This window comes from Lactuca saligna, chromosome 7 (assembly GCF_052625555.1).
Source record: "Lactuca saligna cultivar CGN05327 chromosome 7, ASM5262555v1, whole genome shotgun sequence".
Lineage (NCBI taxonomy): Eukaryota > Viridiplantae > Streptophyta > Magnoliopsida > Asterales > Asteraceae > Lactuca > Lactuca saligna.
Genome location: NC_136423.1, coordinates 126,673,828 through 126,690,527, shown reverse-complemented (window position 1 = coordinate 126,690,527; position 16,700 = coordinate 126,673,828). Strand labels below are relative to the sequence as shown.

Below are 16,700 nucleotides of genomic sequence, written 5' to 3'. Positions count from 1 at the left end.
TGCATCCGTGTACCATTCTTCATCATGACTTGAATGCTTAGAATCTTCAGCAATGTTCTTGATTAGATTGCGGATTTTGGTTGCAGTCTTGCTGGGTAAAGATCCGCCACTAGAGGCATTAAGTGAAAATGGTGGAGTGGTACTTTTGGGTGAGGTTGGTTGAGATGAGAGTGATAGGATTTCTATTTTGGATGTGGATACAATTGAGAAGGGTATGTCCTCGCAAATGTTGATGACTGGAGGGTTAGATGATGAAGAAGTCCCGGAGCCCGGTTACTTCTTACGAAGCTTGGCTTGTTTCCTTGACTTCTATGCAGTTTTCTCTATCTTCGAATCAATTGGCAGTGGTGTACCTATACGGAAAGATCTAGGCATAAACAATTAGTAACATCATGCCCGACAATGGCACCAATTTGTTAGGTGTGTCAAACTGTGACAACCCGAAGTTTTTCCATCGCCGCAACCTATTCCGATTTCGTCTTTGGATTAGGTCAATTAAGTTAAGACTTTTATTTTGACCTTGTAAGTATCCAAACATGTTGGAAACATGTGAAAACATCCCAAACTAGTAATTAGAAAATTTTTAGTTTCGACCATATCGGGTGACGACAACTTAATCGGGTGCGACCAAAAGCCTCGGTTAACATCAGTATCGGGTAGAATTCCACCGTGTATCAAATTCAAACCATATTTAAAGTGAATTAAGACTCATTTGGAGCCTTTTCACTTTCTCTCTAACCTCTCTCCTCAATCAAAGATTTAAGTACAAAAATCATCCATTTCAAGCTTCAAAACACCAAGGTAACCATCCTAGCTTCTTGTACAACATACTTAGCCTTCCAATTCGAGTTCAATTCATGATTTAGGACCTCAAACATGTGTTTACGGCCCTATAACACTTTTGGGTCGTGAACACATATAAATGGTGTTTTTGAGCCTCAAAACCCTTCCAAATCACCATTGGAGCTTAGATATGGCTTAAGGACTTATTGGATTGGACTTAGGACACCTTAAACTCAAAATCTGGGGAGTAAACATGAGTTTACTTCCCAAGAACATGCTTGGGCTATAAACACCCTTTCATGGGTAGTAAACTCCTTTTTGGGTGTTAAAATGCAACTTACACACCTCATAAGCCCTGGAATAAAGTCTAGAAGTAACCACAAACAAGTTAGGGACCATAAACTTGATGAAAACAACTCCATAAGGAGTTCACGGCCGTAAACCCTCCAAGAATGGGTTCCTGGTCCGTAAACTCCTATAAATGGGTTGTTTGATGCCCTAAACTCACCCCTTGGCTTGTAAAATTGAGTAGAATCACTTGTGATAAATCTTTGACCTTCAAAACACTTAAGAATGATGTAGGTGAGAGTTTATAGCTATAAAAACTTAGTTTACTATCGTAAACTCATCAATTGGTCGATATGGTTAAATTAATTCCTTGATAATGTCCTAGAACCAAATCTAGCAACACCCCTCATTTGATTTAAGGCCATTTAGCACATAAGAACACACCACCATGAGTTTACGGCTGTAAACTCATGGGGATGTGGTGTATAGGGCTGTGAACACTCCTTAGAGTTTACTCTTGAAGAGTAAACTCAATATCCAAGCCATTCATGTCCATAAACGTCACCTGGGTCACTCCAAACACTTAATTTGAAGTGTTTTCGCGTCTTGGAGTGTATAATCGTATTTGATTAGTGTTTTAAAGTCTAGTTAGATACATTTTTGTATCATTTAACATTACATAGGAACCTCGCACGTTTTCAAGCCTTGATCCGACGTTTAGCATCCCTGTCGACACATTTCTCGCCCGGTGAGTTCATACCCCTACCCTTTTTCAATGTTTTTCACTGTTTTCAGGGGGGAATACAAGAAAAGTACAAGTAATACTTATACTCAAAACTTATTTTATATGTGTTGTGTTTCATATTACATATGTTTTTTTTAACAGTGATAATCATAACAGATAACCGTTTGAACTTCCAGATTTCATTATCATTGTATTTGTGAAAAAATGTTATAAATTGTTGTACTTTATATTTTTCACAAATGGTTTTCCATATTATAAATAGTTAAAAACATAATCTTTGAACTTTGAACAAGAAACTTAGTATATCGTTTTGTCTTCAGTAACACTCCACAGAGATACGCGAGTGGAGGATCGTCTTTGTAGGTAGAACTTAAACAGGACTCTCCACATTATTACTTGTAGATTTGTTATTCCTATAAACTGGAGACACGTCCTCGGAGAACACTCCACAAAGATACACGAGTGGAGGACCTCCCCTGTAACCAGAATCTCTTAGATAGGGAGCGTGACTTGAGTGTATAGATCTATACGGGACTGACTATCTCGCACCTTGCTGCTAGCTACAGCCGAACCGAAAAGGTTCAAGGGTGACAAAAGTGATAATGATATTGGCCTTCCTCTACCATATCTTGTCTATAGTATGGTTATAGAACTCACAATTTGGATAACAGAATTTTACTTTTTAGTAATAATGGATGTAGTAAATTAATAACCATAAGAATTAGGTTACTATAATAATCAGACTTTCAGTATACATCTTTTACATTACATTTTGGGTTGGTAAACTAACATACACTTCACAAGGTTAATCAGGTTTTCAGAACACATCTTTCACATTAGGAAAATATAGGATTTTCCTGGGGTAATCACAATTCATAACCAGAACCGTGTAACCTAACAGTTAACCAAACATTACTTTTAAGAAAATATGGGATTTTCTTGGATAATCACTTTTTGAGAAAACTAAAGGAATCTTGTACATTTTCATAAAAACAAACCGCTTATGAACTCACCAGCTTTATGCTGATTTTTAAAATGCTTGTATTCTCAAGTTCTATTTAGACAGGTACCCCACATCCTTTTGCAAAAAACGAAGCGAATAGAAGTCACGCCTTTCTTTTGTTTTAACTTATTTATATATGAAACTTGTACTACTTTACTTTAAAACTGATGTAATGAAATCTATGTAATGTAATGTTTTGTGTTTTTACTTCGCTCACTATGTACATTAGTTATGATACTCACATGAAGTCACCTCCTCCCTGGGACGTTTCCGCCTTCGGTTTCGTGGTGTGACACAAACCCAACAAATGAAGGGGTACAAAATGACTCTAAGAATACTGTTACTTTGCACTAAAAATGGAATACATTATAAGCAGGTTCGATCCACAGAGACACGGGAAAAGTGATTATACCTTTTTGCGAGAGGTACAAATGTGATCACAACAGAGTGGGATTTAAATGCAATGATACAAATAAAGTACTAAAATAATAAGTAAGAAATTAATTAGGTGAAGTGAATTCAAGATTTATAAATACTCCAACTCAATGCAAGACTAATTAGCAATGTGATTTAAAGTATGAAATGATATTTGTTTAATTCTATTTAAGTTGGTATTTAGAAATGCTAACAAGCTCTAGCAATTCTTATTCTCCATTTTAATTAATCAAAATAAGTTCTTTGATTAATTCTAATCTAACGTAAACAAGCTCTTAGAATTAGGTCGAAAGATTGCATTATGTTATGTGTGAATTTTACCAACCGCATTCATTGCTTCTCATAAGCACGAGAGTGTAAGAATGTGTGAATTTGATTTACACTATAATCATTGTAAGTAATACGATTTAATGCTTGTTACTTGTTCTATTTTACAAAACAATTACGGATTTTGAATAATAGATAACTTGAACGATTTAACCCTAACAAAATTGGCCAAAAAGAACTAGAATTGAAATCAAACTTTCAATTAAAACAAAATCAAATTCACTAGATAGCATTTAAAAAGCAAACATCAAGTCACATGATTTATGTCACACATAATAGTCAATACATGAAGTTGGAGAGTCTAGGGTTCTAGCCACACATGACTAACAAAACACAAATCTAGAAATTAAAGTTAAAGTCTTAAAAATTGAAATCCAAAGTAAATCCAAGTGCTTCCAAGTATTAATTCCCTTCCAAATCTTCCAAAAAATCGCCCCCCCCGGAACTCCTAAAATCAACTTAACTTCTAATGTAACCAGTTACACCCATTCTAGAAAGAAGAAAATTTGTTTTTTAACTCATGACCATGTTTACACGACCTGTGTAAATTAACATTACCATTTACACGGCCCGTGTAAATACAAAAGTACATTGTGTAATATGGTCAGGCCTTCAAAGTACAATGCTCAAGAGTCTTCGTTTACACGGCCCGTGTAAACACAAGGCTTCCATTTAGACGACCGTGTAAGTCTTTGAATAGCCAAAATCTTCATTATTTGATATCTTCATCCTCGATGCTCCGCAAGTCCTGAAATTTTGTCCATAACTCTTATTAACCTCCTTAAACAAGATCCTACCTCCAAAAGTCCCTGAAATATCACAAAAATGTGTGAATGAAATTGCTTCATGAAAAATCCCGAAAAACATGCAAATTGCATGAGTTTAAGCCTATATGCAATGCACTTTATGAAATAAAGCTATAAAATGGGTGCATAAAATGCACCTAAACAAGTTTTCAACAGTAAGCTCTTAAATGGGAGGGATAAACCAAAAATAACTTGTTTGGATTTCATAAAGGAATATCTTATGAAAAGATTATGTAATGTGATGAAGGTGATAAACGAGTGCACAGGTCCACTCACACCAATTGGTGAAAGACTATTACAAGCAAACATATCAAGTGCTTCACAATACACTGCAAGCTGGAATGGAGTGAGTAAGTATCAGGTCAAAGGACCATGGCATGATCAACATGTTGTGGACATGGGGCAGATGACTTGCAGCTACAGGAAATGGGAGTTGACAAGCATGCCCTGTAAGCATGCAATTGCAACAATCAATGAAATGGCAGACAATTCTAAGAAAGTGGGAGAACTGTACACCTATGTGCATAAGGTGTATTGGCTAGAAACCTGGAAAAGCATGTACTCTTTCACATTCAACCCTATCAAAGGAAGTAGCATGTAGCCTAAGAGTGATTGTCCAACAACCCTTACCCCTCCACCACACCACAAGCAGCCAGGAAGACCAAAAAAGAAATAGAGGCAGATTACCGATGAGAAGAGTGTAAGCCAAAGTCAGAAAGAGAACCCACAACAAGTTCAATGTGAAATTTAGAAGCTAACTAATAAATTTTTTAGTGTGACATGTAGTAAGTGTAAGAAAAAAGGCCATAATGCCAGGATATGCAAGGGGTAGGGGAAATGGAGGTACCAGTCAAGCAAATGAAGTTTGAAATGTTAAGGGTAGGCTACTATATTTTGTGTTTTATTTGTAGTTGTAATAGTTGGTAATGTATTAAAACTCTATTTATTAAGTAATATTTATGCCCTTTTGAACTTGGTTATGTAATAGTTATGCACTTTTGAAGATGATTATGCAATAGCTATGTACTTTTGATAATTCTTAATGGCATGTTCGGTTTTTGTTTTGTTAAAGTAGCTTTTGGTAATGTACTTTATGGTATTCTATTATGGTTAACATCATAGTCAATATTTAATATTTTTACCATTACACCATACACCATTATCATAACCATTTCAACTAAAACAATTTATAACAAAAACTACTGAGACAATTTATAACAAAAACTAACACTTTCATTAAAACAAGTTACCATTAACAAAAACCAATCCTTCCAGATCAGCTTACAAAAACCAACACCAAAACACAACATTACAACAATCTTCCAAAAACTACACCCTAACATGTAGCCATAATTCCTAAAGCAGATAACCAAAAGAAGCAGAACCCAACTTATAATCAAATACATCTTGAGTTTTGTTGATTCACGTTGCATATTCCCCAAATCCAGCTCTTGCTTGTTGATTGTTCTCAGCAATCCTGGTATTATAGTTGTCGATCTTGGGCACATGGCGCGAAAGAGGGGGGGGGGGGGGGTAACCCACCCAATAAATCCACATTTTGAATCCTACAATTATACATAAAAGTAGATGAATTATTAAATCAAAACCGTTGACCTAATTTTGCACCTTGTTAACAACATCATTAACTTAAACCATAACATTACTATAGTCTTAGATTAATCCTTCCATATCAGCTTACAAAAACGAACACCAAAACACAACATTACAGCAATCTTCCAAAAACTACACCCTAACATGTAGCCATAATTCCTAAAGTAGATAACCAAAAGAAGCAGAACCCAGCTTATAATCAAATACATCTTGAGTTTTGTTGATTCACGTTGCATATTCCCCAAATCCAGCTCCTGCTTGTTGATTGTTCTCAGCAATCCTGGTATTATAGTTGTCGATCTTGGGCACATGGCGCGAAAGGGGGGGGGGGGGGTAACCCACCCAATAAATCCACATTTTGAATCCTACAATTATACAGAAAAGTAGATGAATTATTAAATCAAAACCGTTGACCTAATTTTGCACCTTGTTAACAACATCATTAACTTAAACCATAACATTACTACATTCTTAGATTAATCCTTCCATATCAGCTTACAAAAACCAACACCAAAACACAACATTACAACAATCTTCCAAAAGCTAAACCCTAACATGTAGCCATAATTTCTAAAGTAGATAACAAAAATGTAACGCCCCAAAAATACTAGCCAAAAATTTCATTTTTGAAAACATATACTTAGCAAAACATTCGAGTTAAAACTTTTACTGATCATAACATTTTATAAAGATATCACATGTCTGGAACACATTTCATAAAACATAATAATGTCAGAGTACAAATCCCCAGGAAGATCTCATGATGCGGAATACGAAACATGTGTGTGATAGGCCGCTACCGCGCCAGCTCCTTCCCCTTCGAAGAAGAGGTACCTGAAACCAAAACTGAAAACTGTAAGCACGAAGCTTAGTGAGTTCCTCCATCATACTGCATACCATACAATCACATATCATACATATTGTCAGGCATTTCTGGGGTGCCCGACCTACCCGGTACGACCATTCTGGGGTGCCGACCTACACGTGTCAAGCCATTCTGGGGTGCTGACTACCCATGTCAAGCCATTCTAGGGTGTTGACTACCCTTCGATCCTGACGACCGAACCTCGGGGACTATTTCACCCTTACTACTACTATCACATATATCATAACATAACATATTATCATACATATCTGGGGTGCCTGAACTACCCTTCGGTCCTAGCAACCGAACTCGGGGATTGGTCCCCTCCTACTATCTCTATCACATATAACATAACAAGCCAGCATGCAAACATATAATCACATACTGTCAGACATACCAGGGGTGTTTGAGTACCCTTCGGTCCTAACAACCGAACTCTACTACTATCACATATAACATATCAGGTAGTAGCAAACCTAGATGATATCGCAAAGATAATCATCTATCATACATCTCCTACTGGTGGGCCCGCATTGTGGCCTTAGACCCACCGCTACTGGAAGGTAACTCACCTTGTAGTAGTTGCTGATCTGTGTGGGAATAGTCTGTCTGCTGCTATTGCTGCTCCGGAAATCCTCCGGCTGTAATTCCCACCAAACACTTAGTCAAATACTGCTAACCGCTCTCAGGGTAAATTGCCCATTTACCCTTAACAAGTCATGAGTTAAGTCATAGTCAACTGCCAATTGACCAGACTCACCAAGTTGGCTTGCCGACTCACCGAGTCCCTTTCTCTATACGTAAGACTTAATAGTCCTTGATGTGTGTAAAACCAACTAGTTTTAATCCTACTAACTTAAACACAAAGACAAACACACGAAACGCAGTGTACCTATCGGTTAGTAGTTTAGTTCAGGTAAGTAGGGTATCGAACACAGGGAACGGTAAACAATTAAAATAGATGCTAATATTATCTAAATAAAACAAGTAATAGAAAGGGGGTTTTCTCTAGTTTTGCAAGACTAGAAACTTAAACAATTAACTAAAACTTAAACTAAGAAACTAAGAGCTAAGCAAATAAAAATCAACTAAATTCAATAATAAAGAGGACTTCTATTTAGGTTCGACTCATTTGTTCCCATAGATGATTTTAATGTATCATATTAATTCTTAATTGGCTACCGATTAAGATAATTAGGTTCATGTTCGCTATTCCTAATTCTTAGAAAACAAATTAACTCAAGCAATGGCCAGTTGTCTAAATTAACGGGTTTCCTAGATTATTGATTCGGGTTAAGTAAGACTTGTAGTGGTTAACTAAATTGGCCCTTCAATTAACCTCTTGTCGATGTTCATCCAACAAGCTTACACATTAACTTACCTATCTTGTAGTTAATTCTAGTTTCACATTCATTATTCCTAGACATACAACTATGTGGTCACGTAAATCATATGAAATTAGCAACTAAGAGATGTTCATACAACTTAATTACTGATTTATTAATAGAAGAATAGTTATTGTTAACACATAAGGTTCTTTAACAAGCTTAACAAAACATAATCACCAATTAAAATTAATCCTAATTAAATAATCAATCTATGTTCACAAATTCATCTACCTAAACAGAAGTTATGAGTTTTTAGCTCATGATTGCAGTAAACATAAACTCAAAAACGAAATCAAAGTATGTAAACATGATTCAAATCAAAAAGTTACTAAGAATAAACCAAAATTGTCTTGATTCTCTTCACAATTGAATGTAGGGTTGATTCTTCAGTTCCTCACGACCTAGCAGCACTTCCAATCGTTTCTCAACCTCCTAGGGTTTCTCTCCATGCTATGATATCGATCTGAAAGTCCCTTTATATAGATTTTCCCAAAAAAGAGGCTACTCGGCGAGTCCAGTGACCTACTCGGCGAGTACATCACTTAAAACCCGTGTACGGCAAGTCAGCGCGTCCAAAATCGCGAAACTTCAAACCAACTCGGCGAGTAATCGACCATACTCGCCGAGTACGTTTGGAATCAGCATTTTCTCAAAACATGAAAGTCGTCCGAAATTGTGTCTAGTTTTCAGAACATTTTGAATCTCATAAATCGGAGTTACGGTTCATGAGATATGGCCAACACACTGACGAGGGGTCAAGCTGTCTAGAAACATCCTTCTTTCTTCAAAATCCAAGATCCAACCTTCCAATAGCTAGTTCCGCTTCATTTTCCTTTCGAGCATGTCTTTGTTTCTGAAAATGAAATATTTAATCTAATTAAGCACCTTTTATTCATTAAATGAGACAAAATCAACATAAAGTATTAAGATCATGCATGAATTTTGTAACTAAATATGCCCATATCAAAATACCCCACACTTGACTTTTGCTTGCCCCCAAGCAAAACTAAATTTTAACACATTAGAATCATAAAAAAAACAATCCCAATCGAACCCAACCATTATGCCAAGACCGCAACGCATGCATTTGTGTCTCAAAGTTTTCCTAAAGAACCCCCCGTACTCCAAATACTCACAATCCTCATAAACATTCGCCCACTTTTTCCGAACAATGCTCATTTTATGCATCCCTCCGAACCCATCCTCAGAAAACCTCTTAACCTCAAGGTGTTTTTGGTTGATCAACCCAAGCATACATAATCTAGACAATTACAATTTATGATACCACATTGGAGCTCTTTGGAATTCTTCCCTTCTTTGACATTTGATCTTTAATTTCTTTGAATTCACCACCTTGTTGTTTGATTTTTGTTATCTTCAACTTTTTCAATTTCTTCGGAATTTTCGACCTTTTGATCTTCACTTTAATTGCTCCAAAATTCTTACAACTTTTCTTGTAATTCTCTCTCTCTCTCTCTCTTTTTTTTTTAACATGTAACTCACTTTTTTCACTCAAAATCCTACATGCTTAAGCAGAGGCGCTCAACTTCAACCTTTATTGGTTAGCGATAAAATTTTCCTGGATACATTTCTGGTACACGATGCTAAACATATTGCATCCTTCAAACTAATCGAGGTCGTGTTTTTGTCCCATGATTTCACTAGAATAAGGAAGCCACAAATGCACTAGAACGTATATAGGCTCAACTAAACATTTGGGTCTTCATGCAATCATCAAATATAATACTAGCATAATCCCTAATTGCTTTACCAAAATTTTCTGAATTCATTCTAGCAACTTTTATGCAAAAATTTCAAAATTTAACTAAAATTTCAAGATTTTCGAATTTTAACTAAAATTTTAACTAATTTAACCAACCCCCTACCCCACACTTAATTTATGCAATGTCTCCATTGCATATCATGCATGATAAAGAACAATAAAATAAAGAGGGAATTGGAACAAACTCCCCTGGGATAGTAGTTGCAAGGTTGAACTTCTTCATTTAAAGCTCCATCTTCAACTGACTTTAGACATGGGAACAGCTCATCCATGCCTTGGGTGTCATTCGTCTCGTGTGGTTGACAACTCTAAATATGTGGGAAAAAGCATCTTGGAATCGCCTAGAAATGGTCTTCAAAAATATAGCCAATTGCCGCCTTGAATTGAATCAAATCGTCGACTCAAAGATAAAAGAATGAGCAACTCGTCGAGTTAATATTAAACTCGCTGAGTTGAATCGCTATACTTGCAGAAATCGTGATTTTTCGCTTGGACTCGTCGAGTTAGTATTATGCACTTGACGAGTTCTTGACTCTGATCAGGTCTTTTCTTCTTTCTGCCTCAGCTTTAATTTTGTGTTCAAGGAGAGTATCAAGGTAATACTACTCCTCATTTTCTTCAGGGACGAGACTCTTTTTAATCAAATATAAACATTGGACTCAACATATCACTCAAAGTCTTCTAATCTTCTTGTAAATGACTTGACCCATCACTTTAATTCCCTTACGCTTTAAGAATTCGCTCTAATATCACCCTAGCTTCTGAAAAGATCAAAAACAAATACCAAATAATAAAAAAAACATCAAAATAAAAATCCTAAATTATCCCTAAATACTAGAAGTTTAGAAAGAAAAAAAAAAGCAAACTCTAATGACGGGTTGCCTCCCGCAAGCGCTTCTTTTTGTGCGAGTCTTTAGCTGGACTCCCAACCTAATAAACTTCTAATAAATTCAATGCCCATCCATCCGTTGCATTGAATATCTTCTTTGGTGGACCAATTTGTAAAATTTGGCCCTTTGCTTCAAAAATTGGCCAAACGAGCATGAATTCATAAAACCCAAGAATATCGTTAAGGGTTGGAACCGGTTGGATACTAATTATAAATGGATCGTGATTTAGAACTATCTCCAAAGTTGGAATCGTCACCCCATGCTTCGAAACACAAACCGAAAATACAGGGGGCCATGTCGTGGTAATAGTCAAACCACAACTTGGTTCCTGCAATTCAGTTTGTTCTTGTTCTTCATCTGACTCTTCTGCTAGAAATCTTTCCAGCTCCTCCAAGTCTCTTTCTGGATTAAATTCTTCATCTAGTAAATTTATCTCTTGTGACTCAGATTGCTCTTGTTCGTTAGTCAGGAAGTTATCTAACCATCTTCCAAATTTCTTCAAATCATCATCTGATTCATACTCCTCCTCTTCTTGCTCAAGTTCCTGCACTACTTCCTCAAGAAAAGCATCAAAAGCATCGAGATTTGGAGAATACATAATAAATAAAAATAAAAATAAAAAATTAAACTAAATAAAAAAATAATCAACAAATAAAAAAATAATAACAATTAGCAAATAAAATTAACTATTTAGAACCGTTCCCCGGCAACGGCGCCAAAAACTTGAGGTGTGTGAAACTCACTTAGTTTTAATCCTACTAACTTAAACACAAAGACAAACACACGAAACGCAGTGTACCTATCGATTAGTAGTTTAGTTCAGGTAAGTAGGGTATCGAACACAGGGAACGGTAAACAATTAAAATAGATGCTAATATTATCTAAATAAAACAAGTAATAGAAAGGGGGTTTTCTCTAGTTTTGCAAGACTAGAAACTTAAACAATTAACTAAAACTTAAACTAAGAAACTAAGAGCTAAGCAAATAAAAATCAACTAAATTCAATAATAAAGAGGACTTCTATTTAGGTTCGACTCATTTGTTCCCATAGATGATTTTAATGTATCAGATTAATTTTTCATTGGCTACCGATTAAGATAATTAGGTTCATGTTCGCTATTCCTAATTCTTAGAAAACAAATTAACTCAAGCAATGGCCAGTTGTCTAAATTAACGGGTTTCCAAGATTATTGATTCGGGTTAAGTAAGACTTGTAGTGGTTAACTAAATTGGCCCTTCAATTAACCTCTTGTCGATGTTCATCCAACAAGCTTACACATTAACTTACCTATCTTCTAGTTAATTCTAGTTTCACATTCGTTATTCCTAGACATACAACTATGTGTTCACGTAAATCATATGAAATTAGCAACTAACAGATGTTCATACAACTTAATTACTGATTTATTAATAGAAGAATAGTTATTGTTAACACATAAGGTTCTTTAACAAGCTTAACAAAACGTAATCACCAATTAAAATTAATCCTAATCAAATAATCAATCTATGTTCACAAATTCATCTACCTAAACAGAAGTTATGAGTTTTTAGCTCATGATTGCAGTAAACATAAACTCAAAAACGAAATCAAAGTATGTAAACATGATTCAAATCAAAAAGTTACTAAGAATAAACCAAAATTGTCTTGATTCTCTTCACAATTGAATGTAGGGTTGATTCTTCAGTTCCTCACGACCTAGCAGCACTTCCAATCGTTTCTCAACCTCCTAGGGTTTCTCTCCATGCTATTATATCGATCTGAAAGTCCCTTTATATAGATTTTCCCAAAACAGAGGCTACTCGTCGAGTCCAGTGACCTACTCGGCGAGTACATCACTTAAAACCGTGTACGGCAAGTCAGCGCGTCCAAAATCGCGAAACTTCAGACCAACTCGGCGAGTAATCGACCATACTCGCCGAGTACGTTTGGAATCAGCATTTTCTCAAAACACGAAAGTCGTCCGAAATTGTGTCTAGTTTTCAGAACATTTTGAATCTCATAAATCGGAGTTACGGTTCATGAGATATGGCCAACACACTGACGAGGGGTCAAGCTGTCTAAAAACATCCTTCTTTCTTCAAAATCCAAGATCCAACCTTCCAATAGCTAGTTCCGCTTCATTTTCCTTTCGAGCATGTCTTTGTTTCTGAAAATGAAATATTTAATCTAATTAAGCACCTTTTGTTCATTAAATGAGACAAAATCAACATAAAGTATTAAGATCATGCATGAATTTTATAACTAAATATGCCCATATCAAAATACCCCACACTTGACTTTTGCTTGCCCCCAAGCAAAACTAAATTTTAACACATTAGAATCATAAAAAAACAATCCCAATCGAACCCAACCATTATGCCAAGACCGCAACGCATGCATTTGTGTCTAAAATTTTTCCTAAAGAACCTGCATACTCCAAATACTCACAATCCTCATAAACATTCGCCCACTTTTTCCGAACAATCCTCATTTTATGCATCCCTCCGAATCCATCCTCAGAAAACCTCTTAACCTCAAGGTATTTTTAGTTGATCAACCCAAGCATACATAATCTAGACAATTACAATTTATGATACCATATTGGAGCTCTTTGGAATTCTTCACTTCTTTGACATTTGATCTTTAATTTCTTTGAATTCACCACCTTGTTGTTTGATTATTGGTATCTTCAACTATTTCAATTTCTTCGGAATTTTCGACCTTTTGATCTTCACTTTAATTGCTCCAAAATTCTTACAACTTTTCTTGTAATTCTCACTCTCTTTTTTTTTAACATGTAACTAACTTTTTTCACTCAAAATCCTACATGCTTAAGCAGAGGCGCTCAACTTCAACCTTTATTAGTTAGCAATAAAATTTTCCTGGATACATTTCTGGTACACGATGCTAAACATATTGCATCCTTCAAACTAAGCGAGGTCGTGTTTTTGTCCCATGATTTCACTAGAATAAGGAAGCCACAAATGCACTTGAACGTATATAGGCTCAACTAAACATTTGGGTCTTCATGCAATCATCAAATATAATACTAGCATAATCCCTAATTGCTTTACCAAAATTTTCTGAATTAATCCTAGCAAATTTTATGCAAAAATTTCAAAATTTAACTAAAATTTCAAGATTTTCGAATTTTAACTAATTTAACCAACCCCCTACCCCACACTTAATTTATGCAATGTCTCCATTGCATATCATGCATGATAAAGAACAATAAAATAAAGAGGGAATTGGAACAAACTCCCCTGGGATAGTAGTTGCAAGGTTGAACTTCTTCATTTAAAGCTCCATCTTCAGCTGACTTTAGACATGGGAACAGCTCATCCATGCCTTGGGTGTCATTCGTCTCGTGTGGTTGACAACTCTAAATATGTGGGAAAAAGCATCTTGGAATCGCCTAGAAATGGTCTTCAAAAATATAGCCAATTTCCGCCTTGAATTGAATCAAATCGTCGACTCAAAGATAAAAGAATGAGCAACTCGTTGAGTTAATATTAAACTCGCTGAGTTGAATCGCTATACTTGCAGAAATCGTGATTTTTCGCTTGGACTCGTCGAGTTAGTATTATGCACTTGACGAGTTCTTGACTCTGATCAGGTCTTTTCTTCTTTCTGCCTCAGCTTTAATTTTGTGTTCAAGGAGAGTATCAAGGTAATACTACTCCTCATTTTCTTCAGGGACGAGACTCTTTTTAATCAAATATAAACATTGGACTCAACATATCACTCAAAGTCTTCTAATCTTCTTGTAAACGACTCGACCCCTCACTTTAATTCCCTCACGATTTAATAATTCTCTCTAATATCACCCTAGCTTCTGAAAAGATCAAAAACAAATACCAAGTAATAAAAAAAAACATCAAAATAAAAATCCTAAATTATCCCTAAATACTAGAAGTTTAGAAAGAAGAAAAAAAGCAAACTCTAATGACAGGTTGCCTCCCGCAAGCGCTTCTTTTTGTGCGAGTCTTTAGCTGGACTCCCAACCTAATAAACTTCTAATAAATTCAATGCCCATCCATCCTTTGCATTGAATATCTTCTTTGGTGGACCAATTTGTAAAATTTGGCCCTTTGCTTCAAAAATTGGCCAAACGAGCTTGAATTCATAAAACCCAAGAATATCGACAAGGGTTGGAACCGGTTGGATACTAATTATAAATGGATCATGATTTAGAACTTTCTCCAAAGTTGGAATCGTCACCCCATGCTTCAAAACACAAACCGAAATACAGGGGGCCATGTCGTGGTAATAGTCAAACCACAACTTGGTTCCTGCAATTCAGTTTGTTCTTGTTCTTCATCTGACCCTTCTGCTAGCAATCTTTCCAGCTCCTCCAAGTTTCTTTCTGGATTAAATTCTTCATCTAGTAAATTTATCTCTTGTGACTCAGATTGCTCTTGTTCGTTAGTCAGGAAGTTATCTAACCATCTTCCAAATTTCTTCAAATCATCATCTGATTCATACTCCTCATCTTCTTGCTCAAGTTCCTGCACTACTTCCTCAAGAAAAGCATCAAAAGCATCGAGATTTGGAAAATACATAATAAATAAAAATAAAAATAAAAAATTAAACTAAATAAAAAAAATAATAACAATTAGCAAATAAAATTAACTATTTAGAACCGTTCCCCGGCAACGGCGCCAAAAACTTGATGTGTGTGAAACTCACTTAGTTTTAATCCTACTAACTTAAACACAAAGACAAACACACGAAACGCAGTGTACCTATCGGTTAGTAGTTTAGTTCAGGTAAGTAGGGTATCGAACACAGGGAACGGTAAACAATTAAAATAGATGCTAATATTATCTAAATAAAACAAGTAATAGAAAGGGGGTTTTCTCTAGTTTTGCAAGACTAGAAACTTAAACAATTAACTAAAACTTAAACTATGAAACTAAGAGCTAAGCAAATAAAAATCAACTAAATTCAATAATAAAGAGGACTTCTATTTAGGTTCGACTCATTTGTTCCCATAGATGATTTTAATGTATCAGATTAATTCTTAATTGGCTACCGATTAAGATAATTAGGTTCATGTTCGCTATTCCTAATTCTTAGAAAACAAATTAACTCAAGCAATGGCCAGTTGTCTAAATTAACGGGTTTCCTAGATTATTGATTCGGGTTAAGTAAGACTTGTAGTGGTTAACTAAATTGGCCCTTCAATTAACCTCTTGTCGATGTTCATCCAACAAGCTTACACATTAACTTACCTATCTTGTAGTTAATTCTAGTTTCACATTCATTATTCCTAGACATACAACTATGTGGTCACGTAAATCATATGAAATTAGCAACTAAGAGATGTTCATACAACTTAATTACTGATTTATTAACAGAAGAATAGTTATTGTTAACACATAAGGTTCTTTAACAAGCTTAACAAAACATAATCACCAATTAAAATTAATCCTAATTAAATAATCAATCTATGTTCACAAATTCATCTACCTAAACAGAAGTTATGAGTTTTTAGCTCATGATTGCAGTAAACATAAACTCAAAAACGAAATCAAAGTATGTAAACATGATTCAAATCAAAAAGTTACTAAGAATAAACCAAAATTGTCTTGATTCTCTTCACAATTGAATGTAGGGTTGATTCTTCAGTTCCTCACGACCTAGCAGCACTTCCAATCGTTTCTCAACCTCCTAGGGTTTCTCTCCATGCTATGATATCAATCTGAAAGTCCCTTTATATAGATTTTCACAAAACAGAGGCTACTCGGCGAGTACATCACTTAAAACCCGTGTACGGCAAGTCAGCGTGTCCAA

General features: G+C 35.5%; 1 protein-coding gene across 1 annotated transcript; it reads left to right on the top strand.

Moving 5' to 3' along the window:
- Window positions 1-4,628: 4,628 nt before the first annotated feature.
- On the top strand, window positions 4,629-4,988 carry LOC145007214 (uncharacterized). The gene has a single exon (XM_078966191.1). It carries the CDS (start codon window positions 4,629-4,631, stop codon window positions 4,986-4,988), a length of 360 nt encoding a protein of 119 aa, XP_078822317.1.
- Window positions 4,989-16,700: the final 11,712 nt, after the last annotated feature.

What these genes read in the sequence shown, in the direction of transcription:
- LOC145007214 (XM_078966191.1), top strand. Translation starts at nt 4,629, where the DNA reads ATGAAGGTGATAAACGAGTGCACAGGTCCACTCACACCAATTGGTGAA.